The sequence below is a fragment of the Gossypium hirsutum genome, chromosome D10, assembly GCF_007990345.1.
Source record: "Gossypium hirsutum isolate 1008001.06 chromosome D10, Gossypium_hirsutum_v2.1, whole genome shotgun sequence".
NCBI lineage: Eukaryota > Viridiplantae > Streptophyta > Magnoliopsida > Malvales > Malvaceae > Gossypium > Gossypium hirsutum.
In genome coordinates, this window is record NC_053446.1 from 49,021,613 (window position 1) to 49,037,563 (window position 15,951).

General features: G+C 37.0%; 1 protein-coding gene across 1 annotated transcript; it reads right to left on the reverse strand.

Moving 5' to 3' along the window:
• Window positions 1-5,267: 5,267 nt before the first annotated feature.
• Window positions 5,268-9,052, reverse strand: LOC107915605 (uncharacterized mitochondrial protein AtMg00860-like). The gene is made up of 2 exons (XM_016844745.1): window positions 8,887-9,052; window positions 5,268-5,626 (listed from the first exon to the last, which is right to left on the reverse strand). Exons 1-2 carry the CDS (start codon window positions 9,050-9,052, stop codon window positions 5,268-5,270), a joined length of 525 nt encoding a protein of 174 aa, XP_016700234.1.
• Window positions 9,053-15,951: the final 6,899 nt, after the last annotated feature.

Here is a 15,951-nt window from a genome sequence, read left to right on the forward strand (position 1 = left end):
GTTTTCAGGGTTAGGATTTGTTTTGAATTTCTCCAATATTGTACTATTTATTTATTTGCTCATCAATGAGGTCTCATTTGCTCGTGATTTTTATCCTCTTGATTGGATGAGTTTTTCCACATAAATTTGTGTGCCCAATTTTCTTTATTTCTTCTTTCTCGTTGTTTATACGGGTTGATCCCTAACAAACTAGTATCAAAGCTTAGTTAGGGTTTCACAATCAACTCGTTCAGAGATGATGACAATGAGATTTGAGTTCGAGAAATTTGATAGGATCACAAATTTTAGTTTGTGGCAAGTTCAGATGACTGCAATACTGGTTTAGAACGGCCTGAAGAAGGTCTTTACAGAGTAAAAGCCTGCAGATTTGGATCAATCGAAGTAGGATGAGCTTGATGAGAAGGCTCTATCAACAATTAAGTTATGCCTCACAAACAATATGTTGCAGGAGGTGCTTATGGAGAAAACGACATCAACCTTATGCAGAAATTTAGAAACCTTCTTCATGACAAGGTCTCTGGCTAATCGGTTGGTGTTGAAACAACACCTATACACGTTTCGTATAGTCGAAGGTGATTCTATTAGGGCTCACATCAATGAATTTGTTACTCTTTTGAATGATTTGAAGAATGTCATGGTTAATATAGATTATGAAGATCAGACTATGTTATTATTGTGCTCCTTGCCCCATTCATATAAGTCTTTCAAGCAAACCCTGATTTATGATAGAGATAAACTCTCATTCGAGGATGTGAAAGAAACAAGTTAAGCAAAGAAAAACTCAATAATGAGTTAGGTTTGAATAACAGGTCAGATTAGCAAGCCTCAATTTTGGTTATGAGAAGTAGGATTGGATCGAAGTTGAGGAATCGTGATAAGACATGGGACTACTACAAAAAGTAAGGTCACATTAAGGCAGAGTGTTATAAGCTACAAAATAAGAACAGGTGGGCTTCTGAGTGCAAAGAGAAAGCAGTAGTCGATGCTAGTGTGGCCGAGGACAAGGGTGATGATTGGTTGCTAGTGTCTACGACCGAAAGGTCTATGTTTCGTTTAAGCAGATCCTGGATTCGGGGTGTTCTTGCCATTATGTCCCAACAAGGATTGGTTCTCTGCATATAGTTCAGTTGAAGGTGGTGTTGTAAGATAATTAGTATCGGTACCATTAAATGTAACAACCTAAATCCAGCCTAATGAAAAGACTAAGTTTAGAATGCCACAATGCCTCACCAAATCACAATCATACTTAAATCAAAACCTTCACTATAGTTAGGTTACAAAACATTCAATATCCAAAATATAGTCAAATCTTAAAATTTTTAAAATACGAATTCAAAGTTATAGGTTCACACACATATAATTATAGTAAGTCCTGTAGATGACCGAGTCCCCCGTCCGCCGACCATTTAGTCCTGTGACTTCCTTAATATTCATATGAATAGTTAGAGCGTTGCAGCATAGAATGAAACATAATTGAACTATTCTATGTATAAGTACTTGAATAATATCGAGTGTCCAAATACAATTCGGTATCATCATTCAAGTGATGACCTAAAATAGATTCAGACACAAGATAGTCCAAAAATATAGCAGATTAGTTATAAACGCACATAAAACACAAACACTTTAGCAGATACAGATATCAAGTTGATACAGATAGAAATGTAAATTCCCTAATCCAACTGCTACACCATTTCCATCTTCCATCCCCCTTACACACCAATAGGTATATAATACCCGTCCATCCCTATACACCTCATAGTGTCGGTATGACACGTTGTAGTGTTTACAGTCTCATTGCTAGATTAATATAATATATGGGTGGTTTGACCACCGATCTAATGCAGAACACTTCCTTCACTTCATAACCTCCCCACAAGCAATTTCGGAACAGTCATCAGTCACATATATATAACACAGTTGCAAAAACAATTACACATTTTAATATAAGAAAATACCGATATCACTAATATCTATCTCATTTCAATGTCTAGGATCAAATAACATTCATGATAAATAAATCCAGACAACTCAGTTCAATTCATACAACAACTTACCCTGCCTTGCACGTCAATTACCACACTAACAGGGATTCAAAATTCAAGCACACGCCCACACGACCTGGCACACGCCGTGTGCCTTGCCCGTGTGTCTCAAATATAAACTTAGTGAGTCATACGACCTGGACACAAGTCCATATGTCTCACTCGTGTGACTCTAACATGAACTCAGTGAGTTACACGGCTCGAACACATGCTCGTGTTTCTCACCCGTGTGACTCTAGTATGAACTCAGTGAGTTACACGGCCTGGACACATGCCCGTGTGTCTCACTTGTGTGGCCCCTACATCTCATTACCCACAACAGCCTCTTCTACGCCCGTGTGTTTGCCCGTGTGTCCAAATATTCGAAGTCAGAGAGGTACACAGCCTGCCACAAGGCCTCCCACATGGTCGAGCAGCTCACACGGCTAGCACACATGTACCCATCTGATGAAGATTGAGCGTAGAAGCAACAGAGACACTCCAAAACCTAAAAAACTTCGAACAATGGTCTAGTTACACAACTTAATCAAACTTCCAACACCAATTAAACAATCAACCAAAAAATTTAAAATCTCGATGCAAACCCCAACTCAAAACAACCATTACCTTTTCTCGATACAGCAAATTCACAAACCTAAGGCATCTAAGGAGCAATTTTCCTTGAAACCTTCTCCTAACGAACATCAATTGATCATTTAGACTGAGAAATTGAGTTGTGTACTCAGGAAACCAACTTTGACCGAAAACAAACGACAACAAATGTTAGCAGAATTTAACATTGAAACTTACTAATTTGACTTCCAATGGAAGAAAAACAGAAACAAAACTCTTACGACTGCAGCAGCAAAATCTAACAGGCAAAATTTGAGAATTGAGTGACGAAATTGAGAAGAAGAAAAATAAAGAAAAGGAGACAATACAAAGTTACGTTCACATAAAAAAATTAAAAATATTATTTCAAAAGCCAACTAACTAATCCCGCAAAATAACAAAAACCATATTCCTGCTTTGCTTACGCGAAGATTTTAACACGGGACCAGAGAATAGGCAGATGCTTAACCAGTGAACCAACAGGCTCGTTCTTGACACAAAAGGCTCAGAATTAAACTTAAGAAAAGAACCTAGGCTAAGGTTCCAATAAAGAAATTAAAATTTCCAAAATTAACGTGAATCAAACCTCAGATCACAAGTAAACAGAATACACAACCACAGAAACAAACGCAATCCATCAACACAACTTAACATCAAAACTCCAATTTTTGAGGCGTTACAACTCTCTCCCACTAAAGAAAATTTTGGCCTCAAAATTTATACCTAATTCAAACAGATACGGATATTGCTGAAGTATCAAATCTTCAGGTTCCTAGGTGGCTTCCTTAGCATCGTGATTCTACCACAGAAGCTTTACTAAAGGTACAATCTTCCTTTGCAAAACTTTAACGTTTCGCTCCAAAATCTGAACCAGTTCTTTCTCGAAAGTTAAATCCACTATCACCTCTATTTGCTCTACCAGTATTATGTAGGAAGGGTCAGATCGATATTTTCGCAACATCGAGACATGAAACACGTCATGGATCTAATCAAGTTTAGGTGGAAACTCTAGCTGATAAGCAACAGGTCTCACCTGTTTTAGAATGCGATAAGGTCCAACGAATCTTAGACTTAACTTTCCTTTACGTCCAAACCGGAGGATCTTTTTCACGATGAGACTTTCAAAAATACTTGGTCACCCCATAGTACTCAATATCCTTTCTTTTTAAGTTAGTATAGGATTTCTGTCGATCCAAAGTAACCTTTAAATGATACTAAATCAACTTAACCGTATTATCGGTTTCAAACACCAATTTGGGACCCAGAACCCGATGTTCACCTAACTCAGTCCAACACAGAGGAGTACGACACTTACGGCCATACAAGGCCTCATAAGGTGTCATCTGAATGTTAAATTGATAACTATTGTTATATACAAATTCGGCTAACGGCAGGTGCTCCTCCTAATAGCCCCTGAAGTCAATCACACAACTTCGCGGCATATACTCCAATATCTAAATAACTCACTCAGATTGTCCGTCGAACTGAAGATGATACGTAGTACTGAAATCTAGTCAAGTACCTAACGCCTAATGAACTATTATGGATCCCTATCCAAAATAATTGAAATTGGGACTCCGTGTAACCTCACAATTTCAAACACGTACATCTTAGCTAACCTCTATAACAAATAATCAGTTCTAATTGGTAGGAAAAGAGAAGACTTGGTCAACCGATCAACAATAACCCACACCAAATCCTTCTTAGTGGCCGTCAGAGGTAATCTACTAACGAAGTCCATTGTTACACGCTCCCACTTCCACTAGGGAATCTTGATCGGTTGAAGTAACCTTGAAGGTAATTAAAGTTCAGCCTTAACTTTTTGACACGTCAAACAGTGAGAAACGAAAGTAGTCATTTACCGGTTCAACCCCAACCACTAATACAGTTCTCGAAGATCATGATACATTTTATTCCCACCAAGATGCATAGAATAAGGGCTACTGTGCGCTTCCTACAGGATTGACTGTCGCAACTTATGGTCATTAGGCATACAAACCCGACCTCTAAAACACAGAACCCCGTCACTGTTCAAATCATCATTAAGTACACAAACCCAACCTCTAAAACACAGAACCCCGTTCAAAATAAATTCAGAAGCTTCACTAGACTCAACCTGACGTAAATGCTGAAATAAGGACTCATCATCCATCTGTTTAGCTCGGATCTGCTTAACCCAAGTGGGCTTAACTTTCAGTTCGGCTAATAAACTCTCATCATCAAATAGACTCAATCGAGCGAACATTGTTTACAAATCAGACATCGCTCAACGGCTAAAGATGTCGGGTACCACATTAGCCTTACCAGGATGATACTCGATTATGCAGTCGTAGTCTTTAAATACTTCAACCCATCTACGCTTTCGAAGATTCAACTCCTTCTAAGCTAACAGATACTTGAGTCTCTTGTGGTCGGTGTCGATGATACACCTCTCACCATACAGATGGTGTCTCTAGATTTTTAGAGCAAACACAACTGAGGCCAGTTCGAGATCCTGAGTAAAGTAATTCCCCTTATTCTTTTTAAGCTGTTAAAAGGCATAGCTACCACCTTACTGTCTTGTATCAATACACATCCTAAACTGACATGCGACGCATCACTATAAACCGTAAACTCCTTACTCGGCTCGAGCTAGACTAAAGTAGGAGCTTGGGTAAAGACAGACTTAAGCTTCTCAAAGCTCGACTGATGCTCCTCAGACCACTTAAATGGTGCATTCTTACACAGCAACTTACTCAGGGGAGATGCTACAAACCTCCGATAATGACCTGCTAAATCGAGGAAACTCCAAAGTTCAGATACATTCTTCGGTTGTTTCCACTCAACTACAGCTTCAACTTTCTTGGGATCGACTAAGATTCCACCAGTGGTCATAACATTCCCCAGAAAAGCAACTTCAGACAACTGAAATTCACACCTACTAAACTTAGCATAAAGCTGCTTTTCACAGAAAGTCTGTAGTACGATACGAAGATGCTCGTCATGTTCGGCTTTTGTTTTGGAGTATATCAGGATGTCATCAAAAAACGACTACAAACCGATCTAGATACGACTGAAATACCCGATTCATCAAATTCATAAATGCAACTGGAGTATTAGTTAACCCGAAGGCATAAACAGAAACTCGTAATGTCCGTAACAAATCCTAAAAGTAGTCTTGAACACGTCCGCCTCCTTAACCTTAAATTAATGATAACTTGAATGGAAGTCGATTTTGAAAAATACAGAATCTTCGCGGAACTGATCAAATAAATCATCGATTCTCGAGAGCGGATATTTATTTTTTAATGTTAACTTGTTCAGCTGACGATAATCAATACACATTCTCATTGTACCGTCTTTATTTTTGAAAAACAGCACAGGTGCTCCCCACGGAGACACACTTGGTCTAATAAACCCTCGATCAAAAAGCTCTTACAGTTGAGCTTTCAGCTTAGCTAGTTCTTTCAGTGCCATGTGATAGGGTGCAATCGACACCGAAGTTGTCCTATGTATTAGATCAATACTGAACTTAACCTCATGGTTCAGTGGTCCGCCCGACAACTCATCGGGAAAAATGTTTGAAAATCCCAGACCATCCAAATATCATAAACATATACCTTAGTAGCATCAGTGTTGGAGATAAAGGAAAGATAAGCCTCACACCCTTTTCAGACTAATTTCTTATATATAAATGTAGAAATTACGTTGGTTATAGCACTAGAAAGAACATAGGTTTTCACCCTTACTTATTAGTTAAATTGTTCCCATTTAGTTATCCTTAGCATATATTTTAGCATTTTCAGTTTAGTAAATTACATTTTATAACTCAGTGAATCCTAGCCTATTTTATCCTTAATTTTTCTATCTTTTTGCATTAATTTCGCTGCATGAGTTAATTCCAAATTGCTTTCATAATTGTCGTCACACCTGACAGTTGTCTGGATAAAAACTAAAATTGTTGTCTGGTATAACCAACCTGTACGTACAATGATAGAATAATTCTAAGGAAAGGGCACCTCTACCGTTGGAGGAGGACATAAAAGGTTGACGTGAGAAGAAAAGAAAGTTCTTTTTCCTTGATCATCATCTTCTTCATCTTCTTCATCCTACCTTGAAGCTTATGACTATGGCAGCTTAAGCCTCTCCCGGGTGAGCCAACATGAAAATTGATGTAGACTAGCTTCTGATGACGAAACCTAAGTACGAAACAAGAGGGAATAAAGAGATTCAGTCGAGTTGTCTAGGAATAGTATTCTCCACTCGATTCTTTCTTACTTCTTTCTAAATGCTGGTGATTATTCTCTATTTTCTATTTGTATGGAAGTACACATGAATTCTTGGTTAAATGTTATCTTATTTAATCTTGCTTTTATTGTTTAATCTTGGGGTTTGAATGTTTCTTAACACGGAAGTGTTATTGCAGTCACTAACACTGGAAAGTGTAGTGACAGTTCAAGCCAACAAGCATTACAATGGAAGTTGAGTGAGGATTAGAGGGATCTAGTCCACTTGTTCTTAATATTGTCATGTTGCCATCACCGAAAGGTGAGGTTAATCTGCATGTTTAAGTCTCAGATTAAATAGAGGAGTGACGGTGGGTAAGATATAAATTGAATTTTATTGCCTCGAAAATCACCTATCCTTTTATACCTTGTGAGCACTTAGTATTCTGCTGAAGATTCATGTTGGGGATCCTAGTTTATCATTATCATAATTTATTTTTTTCAAGTTATTGCATCAACAACTATCCTCACAATTTATCTTGTTTATATCTAACTATTGCATCAACATTAATAGACAAAAGACACACATCCCTGTGGGATCGATATCCGACAGACCCACATCTGTCTACTATACTTGCACCGACAGTGGACGCTTGCACATTATTACTGTGACGTTAAACGGTTGACCAAGTTTTTGGCACCATTGTCGGGGTGGCATTTGTTTGATGTTTATTTTTGTTTTTATGCGTTCTTGCAGTTTATTTTTCTTATATAATATTTAGTAATTTAGTATTCACTAACTGGTTTTTCTCGGTTATTATTTCTTCAACTTCATTTTAGGTGTTTTATGACCCAAAACAACTCCAATTTTCTTATCGATTTTGATCTAGAAGTTGAAAGGACTATTCGGAGTAGACTTCGAGAACAAAGAAATATGGCTCTACTAGGAAACAATGCAACCATACCCCCGATGCAATAGTAAAATGTTAATAATCCATTATTGCCGCAAGATGCTCAAATACAAAATAGGACCATACAAGATTTTGTAGTACCTGTCTTGGATGATTTACAACCAGGAGTTGTTAGGCCAACAATCCAAGCTGGGAATTTCGAACTTAAGCCAGTAATGTTTCAAATGCTAAATTCTAATAGACAATATGTTGGACTGCCACACGAAGATGCGAGAGAACATCTTAAATCCTTTTTGTTGATCTGTGCTTCCTTTAGTCAACAAGGCATTCATGATGATGCCTTGAAGATGCAATTATTTCCTTATTCTTTATAGAGAAGAGCCTGCACTTGGTTTTTTGGGCTACCTGCCGGATTAATTACTTCCTGGGATGCACTAGCAACACAGTTTATTTTTTGATTTAACCCACCAATTATAAATGCTCGTCTTCGAAATGATATTATTGCTTATCATTAGCTAGATGATGAACACTACATGGGAACATTATAAATCTTTACTTCGGCGTTGTCCCATGCAATACATTCAACCAAAAACACAAATTGAGATTTTTTATAATGGGCTGAATTCACATACAAGGAATCTTGTCGACGCATCAGCCAATGGCCCTATGCTAGATTGAACTTATAATGATGTTGTGAGAATTCTTGAGAGAATTGCTCAGAATGATTATCAATACCCTATCTCCAGAGCTACGCAAGCAAAAACTACTCCATGAGTTATTGAATTGGATGCAATAACCGCCTTAAGTGCTCAATTTTCTTCTCTCATAAACATGGTTAAAAATATGCAATGGACTAGTGGCATTACACCTATACAAGTCGCTCAGCAAGTTAATGTTCCTACTTTTTATTGTGAGATTTGTAATGACAACCATAGCTATAAAGATTGTTCGCAACATGCAGAGAATGCTTGTTATATTAGTAACATCCACAACAATTCTTATGGTAACTCTTGCAACAACTCTGCACGCAACTAACCGTTTTGGGAAACTCAGAATACTGGACAAAATGCTACGACATTTAGATATAGGAATACATCTACTTAGGGAAATTATAATCCCAGACAAGGGAATTACAATCAACAACATCAGAACTACAATCAACACACCTAGATACATCCACAACAAGGCCAGACACATCCACACCAAAACTTGATGTAGCCACAACACTCTTCAATACCGAATCAGCATGTTCAAAGACATCGACAAGAACTATACACTCAAGCTTCAACTTCTGACCCATTAGCAACTCTTGAGGTGTTAATGCGAGAGCATATTACTCATACGGGAGCTATCGTACAAGGGAACTCACCTTCCATTCGAGCATTGGAAGCATAATTAGGACAACTTGCTTCAAATCTAAATACTCGACCACCAGGTTCATTACCTAGTGACACAAAAAATCCTAGTCCAAGAGGGAAAAAACATTGTAAGGCTATCATTCTTAGGAGTGGTAAACAAACTGAAAAATTGTTTATAGAGTCTACTACAGCACATTAAGATACAGATGGAGTGACCACTGATGAGAAGGTTGAATTTGAAGAATTTTTCGACTAACCAAACAAAGAAATTCCACGAATTGTCACTTATATGCCTAATTTCTAACCTTTGAAACTGTCGATGCAATCAAAGATGTCAGCGCAAATAGATATATCTCTACCTTTACATTTCCCACAAAGGTTCAAGAAGAATGAGCATAACAAGCAGTATCAGTAGTTTCTAGACACACTGAAGCAACTGCATATCAACATTCCTTTAGTAGATGCTCTGGTACAAATTCTGAGTTATGAAAAATTTATGAAAGACCTCTTGTCCAAGAAGAAAAAGCTCACTAATATTAAAACTATTGCACTCACAAAAGGCTGTAGTGCTGTTTTGACAAATAATTTGCCCCCTAAATTAAAAGATCATGGGAGCTTTACCATCCTATGTTCAATTGGCAATATTACTTGGGCAAGACTTTATGCGACTTGGGAGCTAGCATTAACCTAATGCCACTATCTACTTTCAGAAAGTTAGGAATTGGTCACATGAAATCTACTACAGTGACATTACAACTAGCTGATCGATCCTGGCTCAACCTGAAGGGAAAATAAAAGATGTCTTAGTTCATGTAGATAAATTCATTTTTCTGGTTGATTTTATCATACTTGACTGTGAGGCAGAAAATGAGGTTTCCATAATCTTGATACAACCATTTTTAGCCACCGGCCAAATTTTTATTGATGTTTATAAAGGTACCATGCGACTTAATGATGAGCAAGTCACCTTCAGTGTTTTTGAATCTGTTCAATGCAATGAAAAAGAAGAATGCCATATTTTCGATGTGCAAAATGATCTAATTGAGGAAGAATTCAATGACCAAAGCACAATACTTTCTGAAGAGTTTGCAGTGACATCTGATGCTTAATCTTTAGATGATTCTGACAACATGGTTGAAGCTAATAATCTTAAGCTCAAGCATGGATGGCAGATTGAATCCTTAGACCTAACCAACAGAATAACCCTAATTTTCAAACCATCTATTGAAGAAGCTCCTACTCTGGAATTGAAACCACTACCTCCTCATCTTAGATGTCTTTCTAGGTGATCACAATACTCTCAAAGTTATTGCCTCTGCAACATTGGATGTAACTCAAGAAGAGAAATTGGTTCATATTCTCAAGCAACATAAACGAGCTACCGCTTAGAGGATTGTTGATATTCACAGTATTAGTCCTTCTTTTTGCATGCACAAGATCAAGTTGGAAGATGAACGTAAGAAATCGATTCAATAGATAAGAAGATTAAACGAGAAGATGAAGGAAGCTTTCAAAATGGAAATCATAAAATGGCTTGATGTTGGAATTATTTACCTGATTTCTTATAGCAATTGGGTAAGTCCAGCATGATACGTGCCTAAAAAGAGTGGCGTCACTGTGGTTCGCAATAATAAGGACGAATTAATTCTTACACGCATTCCCATAGGATGGCAAGTTTGTATGGATTATCACAAATTGAATGTGGCCACAAAAAAAGATCACTTCCCACTTCCTTTCATTGACCAAATGCTGGATCGGCTTGCTGTGTGGGGTTTTACCGAAGGCTTATTAGAGATTTTTCAAAAATTGCAAAACCCTTATGCTCATTGCTAGAACAGAATCAAAAATTTTTCTTTGATGATGCATGTATGGATGCCTTTATTCAGTTAAAAAAGCAACTAGTGAATGCACCCATTGTCATTGCACCAGATTGGTCTCAACCTTTTGAAGTTATGTATGATGCTAGCGACTTTATTGTAGGTGTAGTTCTAGGAAAAAGAAAAGGAAAAATATTTCATGCCATATATTATGCTAGCAAAACTCTTACAAAGACTTAATTCAATTATACTACCACAGAGAAAGAATTGTTGGTTGTAGTCTTTTCTTTCGACTAGTTTCATTCCTATCTTGTCAGCGTAAAGGTTACCGTATTCACTGATCACTCAGCATTGAGATATCTTTTTGCGAAAAAGGATGCCAAACCATGACTAATATACTAGATATTATTGTTACAAGAATTTGACATCGAGATAAAAGACCGAAAGGGTTCAAAGAATCAAGTTGTAGACCATCTGTCCTGATTGGAAGTTGGCACCGAAGACGGAAACATAATTCAAATTGTCGACGCATTCCCAGATGAGAGTTTATTTTCTGTAGGTGCAACTCCTTGGTATGCGGATTTTGTTAATTATCTAGTGTGTGGAAAACACCCATTGGGTGTCACAAGCCATAAAAAAAAGATTTCTTTGTGATGTAGTGAAGTATCATCGGAACGAGCCGTATTTATTGAAGGTATGCAATGACAACATCATTTGACGTTGTGTTCCAGAAGAAGAGATGCATTCAATCTTGAAGCATTGTCATGATGCCCCTTATGGAGGTCATTTCGATGGTATGAGAATTGCTGCTACAGTTCTCCAATCAAGATTCTACTGGCCGAAATTATTCAAAGACACCCACAATTTTGTGAATCATTGCCATAGGTGTCAGCGCATCGGTTCTATATCCCGATGTAATGAAATGTTGCAAAGGCCAATTATGAAGGTTAAATTATTTGGTTTTGGGGTATGGATTTTATGGGACCGTTTTCGAGTTTATTTAAAAATATTTATATATTAGTAGCTGTTGACTACACCTCGAAGTGGGTTGAAGCTGTTACAGTTCCAAAGGATGATGCAAGGATAGTGCTAAAATTTTTTCACAAGCATATACTCAATCGCTTTGGCACACCAAAGGCATTGATTGGTGATCAGCGTACACACTTTCATTACAACCAAGTGGCAACCGCACTAAAGAGATATGAAATTAATCATAGAATGGCTGCTGCTTATCATCCGCAAACCAATAGACAAGCTGAAGTATCGAATCACCTTCTTGAAAAGGTTATAAACCCTTCAAGGAAAGATTAGTCTTGTCAATTGGATAACGCTTTATGGGCATTGCAGATAGCATCCAAAACTCCATTAGGTGTGTCACTGTATCAATTGGTTTTTGGGAAAGCATGTCATTTGCCAGTTGAACTAGAACACAGAGCAATGTGGGCAATTAAGCAAGTGAATATGGACTATGAAGTGGCTGGAAAGAAAATATTGTTGGATATCACTAAACTAGAGGAGATTAGGAGAAATGCTTATAAAAATGCTACAATTTACAAGGAAAAGACCAAACGATGGCATGACATGATTATTTTACAGCGATAATTTATCGCGGGTCAAAAGGTTTTATTATTCAATTCTTGACTTAAATTGCACCCAAGTAAACTGCGTTCACGTTGGTCTGGACCTTTGGAAGTTGTCACTTGTATTTCCTCATGGTGCAATCACAATTTGAGATTTACGTGATAGACACCAATTCAAAGTAAATGGATAGAAGTTGAAACCCTATTTTGGCAACAGTGATCAAAAGCAAGCAGAGACCATTAAATTGGTCAAAAAGTTTTAATTTTTAATTATTACTCCATAATTTTAGTTTATTTTATTTATATTTTGTTAAAGTTTGTTTTCTTTCCTTTTTGCAGAATAATTAGATACTATTGTTGACGCATTGAAATCTTATTGTCAACGCGTTCCGAAATTCTGTACTACCATTTATAACTTATCAGAATTCAGGAAAACTCAGATTCCACTGTTGGATCAAAAATCACTCAGTCGTTTGATCCTTCTGAGTGAGCACAATTTCTATTGGACACAACTATTTCCGCCAGCCTTATATATCTCTCCACAAAACAACACGCCTCTCCATCTTCCTCTTTCACTTACTATAAATCCTTCCTCACTGTACCGATTATAACGCATTCAAACAACCATTTTTATTTCTTTTCTCTTCTCAAGATCATATCTTTTTAACTTTAAATCGTTTTCCCTCAACAAAAGATGGCAAAAACAAGAGGCTCGATCAAGAAAGCCACCAAATCTGCTAGAGAACATGCGTCCTCTATTACCGTAATTCGTGAGTCAAAATCCCCCAGACTAGTGCAGACAAAGGAGCCAATAATCTTTTTGAATAAAGCGGCAAAGAAACGATTTCAAGACAACATGTTGTAACGAAAATTCCATCCCAAACAGGGCATTTTCCTTTCACCACAACAAGACTTAGGTAAGCAAGTATATAAAACCATCTCGAAGTTGAAGTGGGAAACTTTTTACACCCATCTTGGAAGCTATTCTCCTTCACTGGTGCATTAGTTTTATGCTAACCTTTACGATCATGAGTTAGAGTTCATTTTTGTTCGAGAAGGCTTAATACCATAGGACGCTAAAAAAATCAATGAGCTGTACAACACCAAGGTGGATGTAGACGAACACTCCAAGTTTATTGAAGACATCACAGATGAAAAATGAGACCTATTGGTGAAAGACTTATGTGTCGAAGGAGCGTTGTGGACAGGTTCCTATAAAAGGAATTATACGATGCACCGTTGCTTCTTGATGTTGTAAGGCAAAATTTGGTTTTATTTTGTTAACTACAAGCTAAAGCCTTCTACTCACAGCACCACAGTCACCCTCGATAGAATGTGTCTAATACATTCCATCGTCAAAGGCAGAAAGATTGATGTAGACACAATACTTCACTAGGAAATTACTGACTGCGCCGCAAGGCAAACTGGAATATTGGTTTTCCCATCATTTGTGATGTTATTGTGCTAGCAAAGAGGAATCGTACCCCATGCTAGTGAGGAAGTCTTGGAAAATAAAGGCTCGATCAATGAAGCCTCTATAGAAAGAATGACTTGTGGCAAGGACATGCCGATACTGAAGGAGCCAGAAACCAGCAAGACAGGGAATGGCAAAACCAAAGCCGACAGCAAAAGAACAAACTTGAATGTAAAGACATCATTATGGCGCAAACAAAAGGATGTAGAAAAATGGTCAATTCCATCAACAATAGGCAGATCAGGCTTATCGTTACAGTAGAGGAGATAGAGAAATCCCAGAATTTGTTTTATGCTTATACCAAATCCTGGAACAGTTCTATTGTAGCCACATTAGGCCAACTGAGCCCATCCCCACTACCAGAATTCCCAGTGTTTCCACCAATCATTCAGAATTATGATCTCTCTTCCACGGATAATGACTTAGAAGACCAAGACAGATCAGTGGCATCCCCACCCATTGTGTAGGTCTCTGGTAATGAGAAAGAAGAGGAATCCAGAGACTTTGAATAATGCCTGCAAAAGATTGATAGCTTGTTCGAGGATGGTATTTTTGCTGATCAAAAGACACTGTTGTTAAGAAGGAAGTTGCTACTGCAAGAGAGGAAGTTGTTGCTGAAGAAAAAGAAGTTGCTAAAAATGAGAAAGAAAAAGAAGAAGAAGATTCTGTTGTGAACATTGTCACCGCATCCGAGTCTGTGGGTGCAACTATTGATACTTTGGAGCGGGGTGAGACCGGCGAAAGTTGCTAAGGTAACCAGTGATGAGCAATGCAATTCATTGGCAATAGTGGTTTACATTGGACCACTCCAGGTAGCCTCTCCTACCTATAGTATTCATGCATTAAATGTAGCTGTAAGTTTTATTTTGATAAGTATACATTGTCATTACATTTTCATGTTAGTGCATTGGGGACAATGCAAACTTTAAGTTTAGGGGAATGCACATGGAGCTTGGAAATGCACCCACATTTCAATTTTTTCTTTCGATAACGAAGCATGCAAGGTTTAATTACAGTTAATGAAAATTGTTCAAAAATTTTTGTTACATTCGATGCTTAAATCTTGAATCATGTGAATTATCAATGAATGAGTTGGATAAATTTGACAGAAGGTTGTAGCTTCAATTCTTTAATGAATGGATTAGGTAGCATTAGTAATGGATGACTGCTATCATTCCTTAAATCTTGAATGAATCTACTTATTACAACTGCTTATATATGTATATATATAGTATAAAGACACTCCAAAGTGGGTGTAGTATGGAATGGTAAAGAGAGAACACTCCAATACAAGCGTTAGAAAAATCAATCTGGCCAAAGGCTGTCCTTGCATGAGTGTGTGTCGACGCAATTATGTACTTCCTAGGGGTTTGTTGCACTCCATCGTTACTTCTCAGGAACAAGGGTACAGTAATGCAATGATATCCCTTATTCAGAAAAAAATAAAAATATATAAAAACTATATATAATATATAAATACTTAATATTTTACAATAAATGTTGTATGGTAGATAAACTTAGGGTTTGAATAATAGTGTAGTAATTATTTTATTACTTCATACAAAATAAATAAATAAATAAATAAATAAAAGTAAAATTTTAAAATAAAAATTTGAAATTTTAATTAATTAAAAAAACAACTATTTATTAAATAAATAGAATTTTTGTTCGGTAAAATATGTATATGTTTGAGATTAAATGATGTGAATCGCAGCAATCAAATATTTAAATAAATAAAAGAAAGGGATGGGTTAAGATTCTTTTCAAGCTTAGGTGGATTGAAAGCTACACCCTTTAAAGCCAAATCTCAGTCCCCTTGATTTTTATGCAGACAATTGAATATATATGTATATATAATATCATTTCAATAGCCTAAAGGTAGAGGGGTAGTTAGGGGTTTCCACCGTTCCCGTCTTCTCTAAAATAAAAATTTTTTTATTTATATTTTTTAAAATTTTAAATTAATAAAA

What these genes read in the sequence shown, in the direction of transcription:
- LOC107915605 (XM_016844745.1), bottom strand. Translation starts at nt 9,052, where the DNA reads ATGGGTCAGAAGTTGAAGCTTGAGTGTATAGTTCTTGTCGATGTCTTT. An exon ending in TAGTTCTGATGTTGTTGATT is followed by an intron (nt 5,627 to 8,886) that starts GTAATTCCCTTG and finishes CCAAAACAAAAG; the next exon opens with CCGAACATGACGAGCATCTT.